Source organism: Drosophila bipectinata, chromosome 3L, assembly GCF_030179905.1.
Source record: "Drosophila bipectinata strain 14024-0381.07 chromosome 3L, DbipHiC1v2, whole genome shotgun sequence".
In the NCBI taxonomy this organism is placed as follows: Eukaryota; Metazoa; Arthropoda; class Insecta; order Diptera; family Drosophilidae; genus Drosophila; species Drosophila bipectinata.
In genome coordinates this window covers 2,070,567-2,086,506 of record NC_091738.1, presented here as the reverse complement: position 1 = coordinate 2,086,506, position 15,940 = coordinate 2,070,567, and the positions used below count along the sequence as shown (strand labels likewise).

The 15,940-nt window shown below is 42.7% G+C and overlaps 8 protein-coding genes across 11 annotated transcripts; 6 read left to right on the top strand and 2 right to left on the bottom strand.

Annotated features, from left to right (window-relative positions):
- Positions 1–770: 770 nt before the first annotated feature.
- On the top strand, positions 771–2,527 carry Hpd (4-hydroxyphenylpyruvate dioxygenase). The gene is made up of 5 exons (XM_017242606.3): positions 771–902; positions 1,153–1,179; positions 1,244–1,627; positions 1,686–2,339; positions 2,402–2,527. The coding sequence occupies exons 1-5, from the start codon at positions 900–902 to the stop codon at positions 2,474–2,476; spliced, it is 1,143 nt and encodes a 380-aa protein (XP_017098095.2). The 5' UTR covers positions 771–899; the 3' UTR covers positions 2,477–2,527.
- Positions 2,333–4,438, bottom strand: CtIP (CTBP-interacting protein). Of its 2 annotated transcripts, XM_017242596.3 has the most exons (4): positions 4,192–4,433; positions 3,573–4,137; positions 2,791–3,406; positions 2,333–2,736 (listed from the first exon to the last, which is right to left on the bottom strand). In XM_017242596.3, the coding sequence occupies exons 1-4, from the start codon at positions 4,277–4,279 to the stop codon at positions 2,533–2,535; spliced, it is 1,473 nt and encodes a 490-aa protein (XP_017098085.2). In that variant the 5' UTR covers positions 4,280–4,433; the 3' UTR covers positions 2,333–2,532. The 2 variants fall into 2 exon arrangements, with proteins under 2 accessions (XP_017098085.2, XP_017098086.2); XM_017242597.3 differs by lacking the exon at positions 2,333–2,736 and having other exon boundaries at positions 3,216–3,413; positions 4,192–4,438.
- A 6-nt stretch (positions 4,439–4,444) lies between these two features.
- Positions 4,445–5,709, top strand: mRpL15 (mitochondrial ribosomal protein L15). Its single transcript, XM_017242611.3, has 3 exons — positions 4,445–4,517; positions 4,572–4,684; positions 4,747–5,709. Exons 2-3 carry the CDS (start codon positions 4,580–4,582, stop codon positions 5,503–5,505), a joined length of 864 nt encoding a protein of 287 aa, XP_017098100.2. The 5' UTR covers positions 4,445–4,517; positions 4,572–4,579; the 3' UTR covers positions 5,506–5,709.
- Positions 5,498–8,125, bottom strand: Psn (presenilin). Of its 3 annotated transcripts, none has more exons than XM_017242587.3 (9): positions 7,982–8,125; positions 7,680–7,920; positions 7,384–7,616; positions 7,119–7,328; positions 6,843–7,063; positions 6,688–6,786; positions 6,351–6,623; positions 5,968–6,132; positions 5,498–5,893 (listed from the first exon to the last, which is right to left on the bottom strand). In XM_017242587.3, the coding sequence occupies exons 2-9, from the start codon at positions 7,845–7,847 to the stop codon at positions 5,625–5,627; spliced, it is 1,638 nt and encodes a 545-aa protein (XP_017098076.2). In that variant the 5' UTR covers positions 7,848–7,920; positions 7,982–8,125; the 3' UTR covers positions 5,498–5,624. The 3 variants fall into 3 exon arrangements, with proteins under 3 accessions (XP_017098076.2, XP_017098077.2, XP_017098078.2); XM_017242588.3 differs by having other exon boundaries at positions 6,393–6,623; XM_017242589.3 differs by having other exon boundaries at positions 6,462–6,623.
- Positions 8,126–8,268: 143 nt separating this feature from the next.
- Positions 8,269–9,906, top strand: Las (lipoyl synthase, mitochondrial). Its single transcript, XM_017242607.3, has 5 exons — positions 8,269–8,431; positions 8,502–8,834; positions 8,894–9,050; positions 9,104–9,161; positions 9,227–9,906. Exons 1-5 carry the CDS (start codon positions 8,381–8,383, stop codon positions 9,756–9,758), a joined length of 1,131 nt encoding a protein of 376 aa, XP_017098096.2. The 5' UTR covers positions 8,269–8,380; the 3' UTR covers positions 9,759–9,906.
- Positions 9,907–10,033: 127 nt separating this feature from the next.
- Positions 10,034–12,633, top strand: LOC108126151 (transmembrane protein 104 homolog). The gene is made up of 4 exons (XM_017242595.3): positions 10,034–10,181; positions 10,655–11,145; positions 11,214–11,434; positions 11,499–12,633. Exons 1-4 carry the CDS (start codon positions 10,131–10,133, stop codon positions 12,260–12,262), a joined length of 1,527 nt encoding a protein of 508 aa, XP_017098084.2. The 5' UTR covers positions 10,034–10,130; the 3' UTR covers positions 12,263–12,633.
- Positions 12,634–12,768: 135 nt separating this feature from the next.
- Positions 12,769–14,105, top strand: LOC108126160 (integrator complex subunit 15). The gene is made up of 2 exons (XM_017242609.3): positions 12,769–12,976; positions 13,029–14,105. The coding sequence occupies exons 1-2, from the start codon at positions 12,877–12,879 to the stop codon at positions 14,048–14,050; spliced, it is 1,122 nt and encodes a 373-aa protein (XP_017098098.1). The 5' UTR covers positions 12,769–12,876; the 3' UTR covers positions 14,051–14,105.
- A 104-nt stretch (positions 14,106–14,209) lies between these two features.
- LOC108126150 (dipeptidase 3) lies at positions 14,210–15,857 on the top strand. Its single transcript, XM_017242594.3, has 3 exons — positions 14,210–15,174; positions 15,235–15,410; positions 15,471–15,857. Exons 1-3 carry the CDS (start codon positions 14,341–14,343, stop codon positions 15,814–15,816), a joined length of 1,356 nt encoding a protein of 451 aa, XP_017098083.2. The 5' UTR covers positions 14,210–14,340; the 3' UTR covers positions 15,817–15,857.
- Positions 15,858–15,940: the final 83 nt, after the last annotated feature.

Genomic DNA, 15,940 nt, shown 5'->3' with positions numbered 1-15,940 from the left:
TTGATCAGGAGAATAAATTAAGCATATATTTTTTGAGATTTCGGATATGTCTAATGGCTTAACTCAAAACCCCCGCAATAATGAATAAAAAGTTATTCCAAAAATAGTTTATAAAACATTGATCCAGCTTTAAAATGCTGATAAACAATTTAATTATCTCGAGCGTGTGCCAAAGTCATGGAATAACAACAAGCAACTTTGTTGACTGTGGCGTAACCAGTTTTTGAAAACTTTTCAAAGCATTTCTAATGCAAAACAACTTCAATACCGAAACACATTATGCATCGGAACAATAACAATAACAATAACAAGAGAGATAACATATCGTTGAGGTTTTGGGGGCTCGCAACTTGAATCAAGTTCAATGTGGCTTGGCAACCGATCCGCGAACAATCTTGACGACCAACTCATGAATATTTAGGAAAATTCTAATGTTTTGCATAATGATTTGAGATAGTTTTTGTGTAACGGTATTAAGGGAAGTAAAATTGTCATACATTCAACTTCTAAAAGGCCGCTTGGATAAAAACTTACACCCTTTGGGGGCACGTCTCTGATAAAGAAATAAAGTGCAATTCATTCTAATTATATTCCTGAAAACAATCCCACCTGTTCTAGTAAACAAATATCTGCAAGTTGAGCTAAAATATGCAAACAGCAACCTGCTAGTTAAGATATTCCGATATATTAAGAAGCTGAAATAAACAAAATACTAGTTTTATGTATTTAAATGAAGACAGGATTTTCACCTGATCACGATCTGGGGCTGAACCCTATATAAAGGCCTGATTTGCCCAGTTCAAGCCATAATCAATTTGAAGATCGTATAAGATCAACGGATCGCAGAAATTTTTATCGCGTGTGAGGAGAGGATTTGCATAAATTGAGTCTGAGTGATAATGGTAAATAGGTTGAAACATGTGCCTATAGTTATATAACACCATGGTGCTGAAAAGTGATGTTTAAAAGAAAGAGAAGACTCAGTAAATCAGATATTTATTACGATAAAGTATTCAAAGGATATTGGTTTAGAAAAAATTAAATGAAAGTGAAAATCTAACAATTTTTACAGACATTTCTTGAAGAACTGAAGTGAAATTGTTTTAAAAACCTTTTTTAATAAATATTTATATCTCTTTTTTTCGTCGACAGACCAGCTATACTGACAAAGGAACTAAAGTAAGTTCAAAATATATTCCTAAAAGATTATCCAAGTTTTCATGAATATCCTTAACTAACGCAGCCTGAGGCCGGAAAATTTCTAAGCTTTGATCACCTGACATTCTACGTTGGCAACGCCAAGCAGGCGGCCAGCTATTATACCACCCGCCTGGGATTCGAACCACTTGGCTATCAAGGATTGGAAACCGGAGAACGGCGTTTTGCCAAACATGCTGTGCGCCAAAACAAGATCGTCTTCGTGTTCGTCTCCGCCTACACGCCGGACGACAAGGAGCATGGACTCCACTTGATGCGCCACGGTGACGGGGTCAAGGATGTGGCCTTTGAAGTGGAGGATTTGAATGCCATCTTTAAGTTGGCTGTGACGCGAGGTGCCGAAGTGGTGCGCGACATCTGGGAGGAAAGTGATGACAATGGCTTCGTAAGATTCGCAACCATTAAGACTGTAAGTGAATCTTAAAAGAAATTCCTTATATTCACCTTATTCATATATGTTATTTAAGTACGGTGACACCACCCACACATTTGTGGAGCGCAATGGCTATACGGGAGACTTCCTGCCAGGCTTCCAACGTGCTCCCGAAGATGTTTTGCTCAAGGGCTTGCCCGCCACCAAGCTGAACTTCATCGATCATGTGGTGGGCAACCAGCCGGACTTGCAAATGGAGAGCGTGGCCTCCTGGTATGAGAGGATCTTGCAGTTCCATCGCTTCTGGTCGGTGGATGACTCGCAGATCCATACCGAGTACTCGGCGTTGCGGTCCATTGTGATGGCCAACTACGAGGAGACGGTGAAGATGCCCATTAACGAGCCGGCCAACGGCAAGAAAAAGTCCCAGATTCAAGAGTATGTAGAATACTATGGGGGAGCTGGAGTCCAGCACATTGCTCTCAACACTGACGACATCATCCAGGCTGTGAGCAACCTGAAGGCTCGTGGTACCGAGTTTTTGACCATTCCTTCGTCCTACTATGAGATCCTTAAGGAGCAGCTTTCCCACAGCCGCACCAAGGTCAAGGAGGACATGGACATACTGCAGAAGTTAAACATCCTGATTGATTTTGACGAGAATGGCTATCTGCTGCAGATCTTCACAAAGAACTGCCAGGACAGGCCCACTCTCTTCCTCGAAGTTATTCAACGCTACAATCACAATGTAAGATTTATTACTTAAACTATTATTGCTAGGTACAGTCATTGATTTTCTAACTATTTCAGGGATTTGGTGCTGGAAACTTTAAGTCTTTGTTCACGGCCATTGAAATTGAACAGGCCAAACGTGGAAACCTCTAAACTAAATAGTTACAATTCAACATGAATAATAAATGGAATGCTTTAAACTAATGTAATTATTTTTTCTGTAGAAGTTTTGAACCGTCACGGAACCGCGTGTCTATCAAGACCTCATTTCTCGGATCGTTTTCATCAAAGGAAACCATGTGAGGATTCCAGAATCCTGGTGGTGATTCGTTTTCAGCTCTGATATGCTTGCAGTTTCTCAAATAAGATTTAATTTTTTCATCAGTCAAATTAGGGCCCATAAAGTTTATAAACTGAAAAGGCAAGAGATGTTTAGTTAAAGAAGAAACGCCATTTTGAAGGCTTACCTTTTCACATTCCCCGCAATCAATGCTGTATCGATCTTTAAAGCTCAAATTTTCCTCTTTGACGACAATGGGCTGGGGGAACACCTCCTCTGATTCTTTACTGTCTTCGTTTTCCATGTCCATCATATACTTCTCAATTTCCTCTGGCATTTTTGTCGATTCATTTCCTAAATCAGACACCAACTGGGAAACTGGTTCTTCTTTTATGTGATGAGTTTTAGGAATCGGTTCAGAAGCCTTCGGAGTTGTAGTGGGATTCTTTTCGCCTTGCTTTTGCTGATCTATCATTTTTTTCTCAAATTGCCTCAAAGCGTTGGAGCAGGCATCGTCGTCATCCTTCATAATCTCCGCAAGCATATCCATCGTTCCCATTTTGTTAATATCCTCCGTGGTATCGTTCAGGAAGATTATGTCCTGAGTGGCAGGAGTAAGCAAAACCACACTATCGGAAGAGTCGTTGAGTTTTAAAGCTGGCGGGGAAGCAGGTGGCGGCATTTTCTGTGAATCCGGGTCAACGTCATCCTCGCTCATCTCAAATGTGAGGTTGGTTCCCTTATTAACGCTGCTGCTGTTGCGGTTCGAATCGTTGGCGTTTAAACCGTTCTCGGTGGCGGTGCTGCAAACTTGTTTTTAATATTAAAAGGTATTATTGCAAAAGGTGTCACATAAAAATCAACCAGACTTTATTCTTATTTTTAAGAAAATTAATCCTTTTCAAGAAAGCATTTTATTTTGAGTGATTTTAGTGACACCCCTGAACGATGTTTGATATTGATAATTACCTTTGTATTAGAGATCGGGGAGGACGCGCTCGCTTTGAGGTAGAGCTCACATTGGGGCTTTCCTCGATCACATCCTTTTCGCTGGCACTTGTTTTATTCCCTTCGAACTTTAACCGGGTTTGCTTCAAGTTCAAGTTGCTGCCTTTTTGCGTCAAAGAAAGTTTAGTTAGGACACCGGAGTTTTTAGGCGTTCTGCGGAGCCAGCCCTGATTTGGCTGCATGTTTTCCAGGTTCCGAATGTCATTCTTTCGAGTCGGAAGTCTAAGTTTCCGAGGACTGATCGTAGGTTCTGTTTCTGCAATGCTTTCCTCTTCCTCCATGTCAAAGTCCTCATCTGAGATGTCGATGCTGTTTAGTGCTATATTCATGTTGAGGGAGTCCTGACTTTGGGGCAGTGGGGATATATCATCTTTTTTCTTCTTGGGCGACACTTTCCGTCGTTTTTCCACCTGAACAATGGTCTCCTGGCGTTCTTTTAACATATCCAGGGCCCTGTGCAACTTATCGTTATGGGCCTTTAATGTTTCTATAGTCTTGGCACTCTCTTCAGACTCCCGCTGCATCACTGTGGGGTAAAGAGTGTAAGCCAGAAGTACTTCAAGTTATAAAATCGACTTACTTAATGCGTGTTCCTTGATCGTATCCAAAGCTGCAACCAGGCACTTTATGCTTTTTTCCTTGTGTCCTCGACATGTTCCACAAGTCATTCTTAATTCAATTTAGTAAACTTAACTATAAACTAATAAAGAAATTATGCTATTCAATTGGGATATTAATAAATATTAAATGCTATAAAATGTTTATGTTTTGTCCGCTTTTATTTAGTTATCGATTAGAAGTGTTATCATGGGAGCTGTGGCAGTGTTGAAAAATACTGAAAAACTAGTATTTTGAGGTCCCCCTTTATCGATAATCGATAGCGCTCCAATTGGTGGTACCCCACTCGTGTAATATTTATTTTCCACCTTTAAAATTGTATTTTATTAAAGAAAACAACAGTTTCAGACATGGCACACCTGCGTGAGACCTCAGACAAGGCGCTAAAGTTACTGCGGACACTTCCGCGAGTCCAGATAGGTAATCTGCGACCAAATCCCAACTCCAAACAAAATGTGAGTTCCCACCGGTTAAATAACAAGTACATGGTTTCATTATTTACAAAAATATTTGGTAGGACAAGCGCGGCAGAGCTCAGCATGGTGGTGACAAGCATGGAGCCGGAAACAAGGGATCAGGACAGAGGCAGAACTTTATGCGGTTGGGCTACGAAACTGGAAACCAGCCCTTCTACCTTCGGTTCCCCTATGAGCCGTATTATAAGGGCCACCACATGAAGCGTCAGTACCCGCCAATCTCGCTGCTCCAGCTGCAGGTGCTCATCGACACCAACCGCATAGACATCAGCCAACCCATAGACATCAGTACCCTATGTAATTCGGGTCTTCTAAAGCTGAAGCCTGCCGAATTGGAATATGGCTTCCAGCTCACCGACGATGGGTTGGATAACTTCAAGGCCAAGATCAACATCGAAGTGCAGCACGCCAGCGAGGCGGTAATAGCGGCTATTGAGAAAAATGGAGGTGTAATCCGAACCGCCTATTATGATCCTCGCAGCCTTCATATGCTTGTCAACCCAAAGAAGTGGTTCCAAAAGGGAGTACCAATTCCCAGCAGGATGCTTCCTCCTCAGGATGCAGTGGATTACTACACGAACCCGAAAAATCGGGGCTATCTGGCCAATCCCGAAGAGATCAGCCAGGATCGTCTTGTGCTGGCCCAAAAGTATGGCTACGAACTGCCAAAGATTGAAAAGGATTCCGCCTACGAGATGCTCACCACCACCAAGGATCCCAGACAAGTGTTCTACGGCCTGGAACCTGGCTGGCTGGTCAACATAGTGGACAAAACCATAACAAAGCGCAAGGTTTTATAATTTCTGTTTGTTACTATGCATTTTGTTAAATAAAGAAGTGGGTTATAAAAAGCTGTAAAGACTATGATACTGTAGGCCATTTTGCGTGGCCGTGTCTACTAAATTCCTTGTCTTTTCGTTCATATAAACACCTGCTTGGCCGAAAGATTCTCCATGAATGGCTTGACCACTGCACTGGTGGCGAAGCAGAATATCAAGCCAAATGTGATTGAGATGGGCAGAGCCGGAAGGGCCTTGCGCCAAATGGCCAGGAGCAGGAGCGTGAGGCAAAGTCCGATCAGGATGGCCACGAAGCAGGCGATGGTGGTGGTCCAGTCGCCATAGCTGGAGGCCTTGCCCACTAATACAGAGTAGAAGATAAAGTCGCCGAGACCTAGCTTGATGCCGCCTAGAATAGGGAAATCGTTGATTATATTAAATTATTAATAATTATTATTAATTATTATTATATTATATATTTACGTTCTTCTTGCTCATCAGGATGACTCTGATCTGGGGCTGTGACTGTTCGATACTCGTTGGAACGCTGGGCGTTTCCACTCTGTGTGGTCTGAACCTCGATTTGTCGTCGCGCCACCCGCTCGTTAAGATTGGCAGACCATTCCTGCGTAAAGCCCGCAGCTTCAGCTGTAAACAATAAATTAAAATTTAAGAAATTCGTTTCGCTTTTCGCAATTCTTAGATGTAGCTTTAGTTCTACTAGCAGCGCTTTAAACCATATGCCCAACATATCTAAACATAAAATAAAATGTGTAGAGAAACATAAAATAGACGGAAGGCTGAATAAGCGACGTACATATTGGAAAGGAGTAAGATAAATCATAAAAAATATAATGCATATGTACCGTTTCCGCGCAAATTGCTTTTAAAAGTCACAAGTGGCATACCTTCACTTGCCAGAGTGTTGCTGTCGTTCCGATTCTGGTTGTTTTGTTGAGGATGGGGTCGGGAGTTACCTGAACGTGATCCGCTGGCTACAGTGGCCTCTGGAGATGCCAACGAATTTTGAGTGGCTCTCGTAGTTGTGGTTGAATTGCTTGACGAGGGCGAAGACGAAGCCGTAGCCTGTGATTGCTGGGGTGTATAATGGGTACCCATATATGTGTAGATAACAGTGGCTAAGCAAAATAAAGAAAGGTTAGAAATTGAAGAATTTATAAAGCATATTATCGTTATAGTTACATGAGTAGATCAACGCAGGGAAGATTTGCTCGTTTCGCTCTTGAGCCGTTTCTACCAGTATGCGTAGAGGTCCTCTTGGCGAAAGGACAGCAATGAGATCTGATGGGGAATAAACATTTTAAGTTTGTTTCAAATCTTCTATAAGCATAACTCACCCCAAATAGAAATAGCAGCCAGTACAGCCCAGGCAGTCCATTCCGGTAGGTATTTGATAAACACCAAAGCCATAAGGGCAGCCACAAATATGAGGTATCCTTGCTGCAACCTCAATGGACCCTGCCAATGTATGGCCATCATACCCACTACTCCAAAGTTCCACATTATCAGCAAGGCAGTGGGGTAGTCCATGGGAATGTTATAGGCACGAAGTAGTTCCCTAGAAAAGATAATTATAAATTATAATTCATAACATTTCTAATCTCTTGACTTACTCCAAATATAAGTACGTAAAGATGAACAGAAGCATAAAGGACGAGAGAATGAGCCAGCCGTGAATAATGCGGTAGCATCGCTTTTTGTACAGAACTATCAGCAGAATAGTCATCACCACTACCACGCTCATAAGGATCAAGGAGTTGGCCAGGGCATTCCAGAACTTTACACTCGGCTCTGGCGAAAGCTCGTGGAAAGGCGTGTATAATCTGAGAAGAAACCAATGATTATAATCCATAGTTAAAAGATTGACTTTAAACCTACAGATAGACATCCGTACTGGAGTAGAAGCTAATCGAATTAATGGTAGCCACTACAACCAACATGCAGAGAGAGACGGGCACAAACAACTTAATCACATGCTGAGCTCCATATTTCAGGCCCTGTTCCTCCTCAGTTTCATTTGTGGGCGGACCGCCACCGCCGCCTCCACTCAGTCTCGAAGGCCGGGAGCCACCGGAATCCCTAACAACCACACTGGGTACTGCAAGTATGGCCTGCAACATAAAGAATTATTGAAGTTTGATTTAACCGGTGAATTAATTGTGGTGGAAACTTACCGCATCCGGTTGATCCTGATTGTTGGAGCCGTAGTTGTTTCGCTGGTTCTGCCGCTTTGGAGGACGCTCCAAACGCTCTGTCTCGCCGTTCACGCTGCCGTCAACAATGCCTGCGCCTTCCGCGGTAGCAGACGACGGCAAGGACGAGGCCTGGACATGAGCAGCCATGAGTGGTGTGCGTTCGTTCGCCTCCGTAGCGTTAGACGCCGTCCACTGTGAAGCCGTAGTTGTGTGTTGAGAACTGTAACGTTTTTGAGAGTCTCTTAAAGCAGTCTGTCAGTATTTTTAAGAGTTTTCCTTACAATGAGTGGAACCAATGAAAATATTTAAAGGAAACTTTCTTTTGTTTTGGCAGAAAAGCGACTCATAGCCTAGAGATGGACTACCGCAAGAGCGGCTCAGTTATCGACCAAACTTGCAGTTTATTTATATTTCTATTTACATTTGTTTTGTTTGTGATAAGAATTGGTTATTTATGTTTTTAATTTGTATACAAACTATAAAAGGCTATAAAATTGCATGAAGTGCAAAAATACAACCCCTTTCCTCTACGTCCATGTCCTTTATCAATCGTACAATCGATTAATCGTTTCTGATACAAAAGGTTTACGGGCACTCTATTTCCATATTTCATAAGATTCGACAAAACAAATTAAATTGTTGATAAATAATTGGTTTTGTACATTAAATTGACTATAGCCATGCTACGAGCTCTAAAAGGACATGTGGAGTCCCCACTGATAGTTGTCACAGTAAGCTACAGCACCAATAATGTGATGACACCTGACTAACTAGATTGTTTTGATTAAATAATTCATTCAGCGTGCTGCGTCCACAAATGCGGAGAAGCTGGAAGAGATCCGAGAGCGCCTGGCCAAGGGTCCCAACTTTCAGGACTTTGTCCAGAATCCGGATTACTCCAAAAGTGAGTGGGAAAACTATGAAGGAAAGCTGCGTCGCGAAAAGGGCGAGGAACAGCGTTTGCGACTTCCACCCTGGCTGAAGACCACGATTCCCATGGGCAAAAACTACGCCAAGATCAAGAACCAGCTGAGAGACCTCAAGTTATCCACAGTTTGCGAGGAGGCTAGGTGCCCAAACATCGGCGAGTGCTGGGGTGGTGGCGAGCACGGCACCCAAACAGCGACGATTATGGTAAGGTCTCTACGAGGTGACCTTTGCTGATAACTGAAATGTTTGTTTCTATCCCCTAGCTAATGGGCGACACTTGTACTCGCGGTTGTCGTTTCTGTTCAGTGAAAACTGCTAGGAAACCACCACCACTAGACGACAACGAGCCTGTAAACACCGCCACGGCTATTGCATCCTGGGGATTAGATTATATTGTTTTGACGTCGGTTGATCGAGACGGTAAGCTTTGCATAATTATATTTTTAAGTTTTTAACGTATTCATTTATTTCAGATTTGCCTGATGGGGGATCCAAGCATATTGCTAAAACTGTGAAGGAAATTAAAGCTCGGTAAATGAATAATTCATAGTTAATTGCTATTAATATCTAAAAGCCAATACATATTTTTTATTTAGAAACTCAAACATCTTTGTGGAGTGTTTGGTGCCAGATTTTCGCGGAGATCTAAGTTGTGTGGAAACCATTGCCAACTGTGGCTTGGATGTTTATGCACACAACATTGAAACCGTGGAGAAGCTCACTCCCTACGTACGAGACAGGCGTGCTCACTATCGTCAAACCCTAAAGGTCCTCTCCGAGGCGAAGCGATTCAATCCAAACCTCATCACGAAGAGCTCGATTATGTTGGGCCTCGGAGAGACAGACGAGGAGGTTGAGAACACCCTTAAGGATCTGCGAGAGGCCGGCGTCGACTGTATTACATTGGGACAGTACATGCAGCCCACAAACAAACATCTTAAGGTCATCGAATATGTTACGCCGGAAAAGTTTAAGCACTGGGAAGATCGTGGCAACCAACTGGGCTTTCTGTACACGGCAAGCGGACCCCTAGTCCGCAGCTCCTACAAAGCCGGTGAATTCTTTATTACGAGCATATTGGAAAACCGAAAGAAGAGACAAACTTTAAACTCCCAACCTGAGCAATAGATGAATGCTTTAAAAGAAATGGTGGATGCCTCTAGCTTTATGCTCTTTTAGGGAAAATGGAAACCACTTTTTGTTTTGTTGCGATGTAGTGCCTATTATGTACATAAAATTTATTATTTTAAAATAAATTCGAATTGTTGATCGTTTATATTTGGAATATATGTGATTAAAGTCCTATATTTTATTAATTTTAAAAATGATTATAATCGCGCTTAATTTTTATATGGATTTCGATAATTTTGAAAGATTAATTATCGATAGCATCTGGTCACACTTAGAAGCACTATAATCTCGTCTATTATTGTTTTTTTTTTATGTTGCGCATTGGATATCTAAGTCTACTCAAAAAGACAAAGAAACCAGCATTTAAAAATGCCTCGCCTGGTCAATGGACGAGAGGCCGCACCCACATATTCGAATTTGGTAAGATATTCTTGATATAAAAGCAATTTAAGCAATTAAAGCGACAAGATACATATGCACGTACATACCGTGTTGCATATTTACCTCAATGTTTTGTTTGTAAATAAAACAAATTGAAGTCTTGGACAGCTTCATAACCTGTATTGTCTTGAAAAAGATTTAAATAAAGAATAAGTAAACGTTGTCCAATAAGATACACGATATCCTCCAAAGCACCCTGCCTCCTTAAAAGTTTTTTGCTGCGTGTGCACTTTTTGTGAAAAATATATGTACATAATAGAAAAGGTCTTCGAACATGGAACACCTGTAGCTATATATACACATTCCGGAGAGTCTCATCTCGTCCAGATGATCTTTTCTCACAAAAAAGGCTTCTAAGATCAGAAGCCACGTCTATATTATGAATATTAGTTTCCCCTTTGGTTGATATTTTTCTTTAAATATATCTGTGTATCCATTTCAATAACCCTCAGGTCGGCTTCATTTTCATATTTAATCTTATCGTTGGAACCGGAGCTCTAACCCTGCCGGGTGTATTTGCAAAAGCAGGATGGGTGCTAAGTCTCATAGTAATTGTACTGCTGGCCATCATCAGTTACATGACCGTCACATTTATCATCGAAGCAATGGCTTGCGCCAATGCTATCAGGAATTGGCAAACTCTGCAGGCTCTACGACAGAGCAGAAGTTCCACAGAAAATAGCGAGAACGACGATAATGCTGATGAGGTCTCAATTGCATCCGGTGACCAACGAGGGGACTTCGAGCGGGTACCACTGACCATCCAGAACAGGGAGTTCCACTACTATCAGCTCTCTCACAAGTTCGAATTGGGTGAAATGGCCACGCTCTTTTTCAACGAATTCGGCCGAACTATGTTTTATCTGTGCCTGATTGTATATCTATATGGAGATCTAAGCATATATTCTGCGGCCGTGGCAAGAAGTCTTCGGGATGTTGTTTGGTAAGTATTTTATTTCTCTATTTCTCAATTTCTCCTTTTTATTGATCTCGTTTAAATGCCTTACTTAGCGAACATCAAAATGGCACGGATTTAAATAGATTGATGTACTTGGCAGGAGACTCTGAGAACAATACATCCACTCCATGCTGGAAGGAGCACACGATTTCTCGTCTCAGCATGTATAGAGTGTTTTTAATTGGATTCACTCTAATCTTTGGTCCCTTTGCCGCTTTTAATGTTCAAAAGACCAAGTACTTGCAAATGCTTACAGCGACCTTTCGTTGGTTGGGTAAGTAATACTACACACAATTTTACAAAGCCATTGAAATATACATTGTTTCTTCTATTTCCAGCTTTTACTCTAATGATTTGCATATCGTTGAAACTACTATTTACCACGGGTGCCAAAGGTCATCCTGCCACGTTTAACGTCTACGGTATTCCTTCCCTTTTTGGAGCTTGCGTTTACTCGTTTATGTGCCACCATTCCCTGCCCAGCTTGCTGGCACCCCTTAAACACAAATCTAAGGTTTCCAAAATACTCTCCCTGGACTATATCATTATTTGTGCATTTTATATTTTACTAGCTATGACTGGTATTTTTGCATTTGAGAGAATCGAAGACCTCTACACATTAGATTTTCTTCCATACGATTTAAAGTACATTGACTTTTGGTCAGGCCTAATGATTTGCATTGATTATTTTCTGGCCCTCTTTCCCATTTTTACCTTGTCTACCAGTTTCCCTATCGTTGCCATAACCCTCAAGAACAACCTTCAGGCCCTGTTTTTGGACATGTCTCAATACGACTCCTACAGTCCGTTTGTGAGGATGCTGTTTCCACTATGCGCCATTGTGCCACCGTTTTTCGTTACATATTTCACAGAAAGCCTCTCCAGTTTGGTGGCATTCACTGGAACCTATGCAGGCACCGGTATTCAATACATCATCCCAGTCTTCCTGGTTTACTTTGCAAGACGAACGTGCTCGGAACTGCTAGGAAGCGGTATAGTTAACCGGTTTCAAAGTCCTTTTAAGTCGAGCGCCTGGCTGGTTTTCGTTTTCGTCTGGTCTATCTTATGTGTCTGTTTAGTAACCATAAATTTATTTAGTTAAGGTATATAAACCATAAGGGATCTCCAATTTTACAAAGTAGAAAAATATTGAATATTTTGAACCAAAAAAAATTTAAAGAGAATAGGTGGGTCGCCCTGCAAATACCATGTCATTTATTTTTAAATTCAAGACCCCAATTTTTTAAATATGAATTTATGTAACCATAATAAATTTAGCAAAGTAAGTCAGTATTGAAATCGGCTGTGAGAAAAATTTTCTATAATGTTTCCGATTATCTGTGTCTAAAATAATGGAATTTTGATAACTTTGCTCAAAAATTCAACTGTTACATCTTTTTAAATATAGTTGTATATTTTACTCATCCTAATATTGTTATATATAAAATGTATTTTTAATAAATATGTATAAAATACCATAATTAGTCGTACACCTGTATAGCTTTATGATTTGGAGTAAATATAGTTAATTTAAATTGAAATGGAATTTTCGCGGGATGGCAGCAGTGTGGCCGTATGACGCCAAAGCTATCGCAGAAGTAGGACCGGAATTTATCGGACTTAGTCCCACCTCTAATAATATATTTACAATTTGGTCTTTATTTTTATTTATCTGTTATTATTATTAATTCTTAGAGTATATAGTAAGGCTGAACCATGTCTTTGTCGGTTGAAACAAATAAGTCCACACTGCGAAAGCTAGACATGAAGCTGGATAACTATCCGACCTGTGCGGTGGAGGCACTCACAAGATTGGGTAAACATTACTTGATTAAAGAGTTGTTCTTTTTAACAATCGTATTTTGCAGAAACCTTAATCGCCAGCCGAAACAAACAGAATCTAGTTATGCAGATCATATCAGAGTACATATTCCTGGAGAGAATCACAAAGGATGGCGACGGGCGAAAGTCTCAGGCGCTACCGATTAGCCAGTTAAATCTGTTCCAGGAGTTTCAGCTAATTATTACGCTGATCGAGTACTTCTCTAGGCCAGGACGCGATGCTACCCGAAATGCAATTTTCCTGTCGTTGTTTGGCAGTCATCTGACGCCGCAGCGGTCCAAGCTACTATCCAGGCTCATTAGCACGGCCGTTTCTGGGTCCGTGGCACCTCTTCTCTCCTCAGCCGGTACCTGGATGCAACAAGTGGGCTGCAAGACGCCGCTCAGCCTGGAGGTGGCCCAGAATATAGTCAGCGATTTTATATGCTACTCCCGCAAAACGCCGGAGCAACTGAAGCAGCTTCCTATGGTGGGACCACACTTTGCGGCCAACTTCATGGTTTCAGTGACGGATCTGTATCTCAACGACCAGAGATCTAATGTATTAACGCCGCCACCAGATGCTCTGCTAGACACACTAACTGAATGGATGACGGAGAACCCAACGTTGTGTCAAGCGTCACAGCAACCTTTGGTACTGCCGGCAGGAGCTATTGCTATGCCCTATGCCACACCATTGGCTGGACTCCTCCGCTGGGTGGTACTAGCTCCTCTAGTCTCTAATCGCGCTTCCTACAGTAATCTGCACCTGTCCATTCTGCGAACTCTCCAGCAACTCGGAAGCAGTAGCGATTCAACGGCACTTCCCTTCCAGGATCTCATGCAGATCGTTAAATCCTTGCAGAGCTACTGCGCACGACTTGGCGAATCTAAAACTTCTCCAGATTCGGATGAAGCTTATCAGAAGTGCATGGAGCGGTTTGCTCAGGCCGTCCAAATTGCATTGAACTCCAACTGCATAACTAATCAGATTCAGCTGCTCCTCGTCCTAGAGTCCCTGCCGCCACATAAGCTGATGAAAATAGTTATTGCATCGCATAAAAAGTAGTAGCCTATAGTTTTTTAAGTTTTGCAATATAAAGACTTTTTTTAAAGAAAGGAAATGGTAGTTCTATTGTTTGAGATAGATAAACTGCATAAAGTATTTCAAATATTCCGCTCTCGGATGCTGCCATACTGACAAAATGAAATGGACAATGCGCATGTCCTTGAGCTTGAATAAAAATCAATATTAAACTCGTTTCAAGCTGTAGCTTCAGTGAAAGCTTGTTGAATAAAAACAAATCCGTTGGACAACAATCTCCGCGAAGGAATTGGCAGGACATCCCGTGCGATGCAATGAACCCTGTACCGAATCGCGAATTCCTGGAAGTGCATCCTCTGCACCAGCACCAGCCACACTGCAAGCAGCAATGCTTTGTCTTTACGGAGATTGCGGACATCGAACTGCCCGCGGAGATAACCAAGTTCGGCGGGGGAAATGAAAAGATAAGATGCTCAAATGGAGGAATCCCCTCATACAGTTCCAAGAAGGACTCCTGCAGCGAGTCCTCAGGGGAGCGTCCCGAGAGATCTCGTGGTCGAAAGATTTTACTTGGCGTTGGTTTAGTTCTCGTTTGCATCGCTATGGCTGGAGGAATCCCCTTGGCCCTTCAACTGCGTTCTTCCTCGCTCCTGGAGGCGCGTCTTGCCTTCATCCGCCGCTTGCTCACGGAGTCGCCTCTGATTGAAGGCTCCTGGAAGCCGCCAAGCACCATGAGCCTCAACAGCAGCAATCTGTTCGAGGTGCGACAGAACCACATCGGAGCTGTCCTCTGGCCCATTGCCGTGCCATGCGGAGCCCAATATTTGGATGCAGTGCAGCTCACATTGGAGGGTATTGATAAGGCCAAGCGTATCACAGCTGCCACAGATTCTCTACATATCGTGGAGTCCGCCGACGAGATGGAGCAGACCCACATTCGCGGCGAGGTCGCTGTTCTGATGGGCATCAGTGGTGGCCATGCTCTTGGGACCAGTACCGCCGTTCTCCGATCGATCTACCTTCTTGGTGCCCGGTTCGTGTCGATCACAAGTCTGGAGTGCACCACACCGTGGGCATCAGCGGCTATCCGCCGACCCGACTACCTTGTCGAGGAGAACATAACCAATTCCTTTAACGAATTTGGACAGGTAGGTGGACCAAGATCTTAGTTTTCCATAGATGTTGCAATACTGCCTTTACGATTGCAGACAATGCTGTTCGAGATGAATCGCTTGGGGATGCTGGTGGAGATTTCAATGCTGAGCGAAGCTGCTATGCTGGCAGTCTTGAAAACCGCCAAGGCCCCCGTACTTCTGACCAATGCCACACCACTTTCCATGTGCAATAGTACCAATATAGCCTCCATTCCGGATCATGTGCTCAGGTGAGATTATTCTTGAATCATCAAGCCTCTAGAATATTGATGAATCATCTTCAATTGCAGCCTGTTACCGGAGAATGGGGGCGTCATTTTGCTCAATTTGGAGCGCTGCGGTGATCGGACCCTGAGCGTCCGGGAGGCCATCACTGCCATCAACTATGTGCGCAAGGTGGCTGGAGTGGACCACATCGGTCTAGGAGGAGCACCCAAAAGCTATGCCCTGCTTTTGGCCGAACTGGCGAGGGACAGGGTGTGGGGCAATGCGGCCATCAAGAAGCTGGTTGGCGGAAATGTCATGAGGATTCTCCGCGAAATCGAGACTTTGAAGAACCGGCTGCCGTTGTACGAAGAGTGGATTCCACATGAGTCCATCGAGAGCAATTCCTACTGCCGATATCCGGAATCTTAAGACCAAGTTGCATCACTTAGCTCAAGCGTTTGTTCTAATGTAATTACTGAAATATTTAATTAAATTATTTAAAGTACAAACCCATCGTGTGCAGAGATTGAAGGTATAATCCCTTAATCTGGGA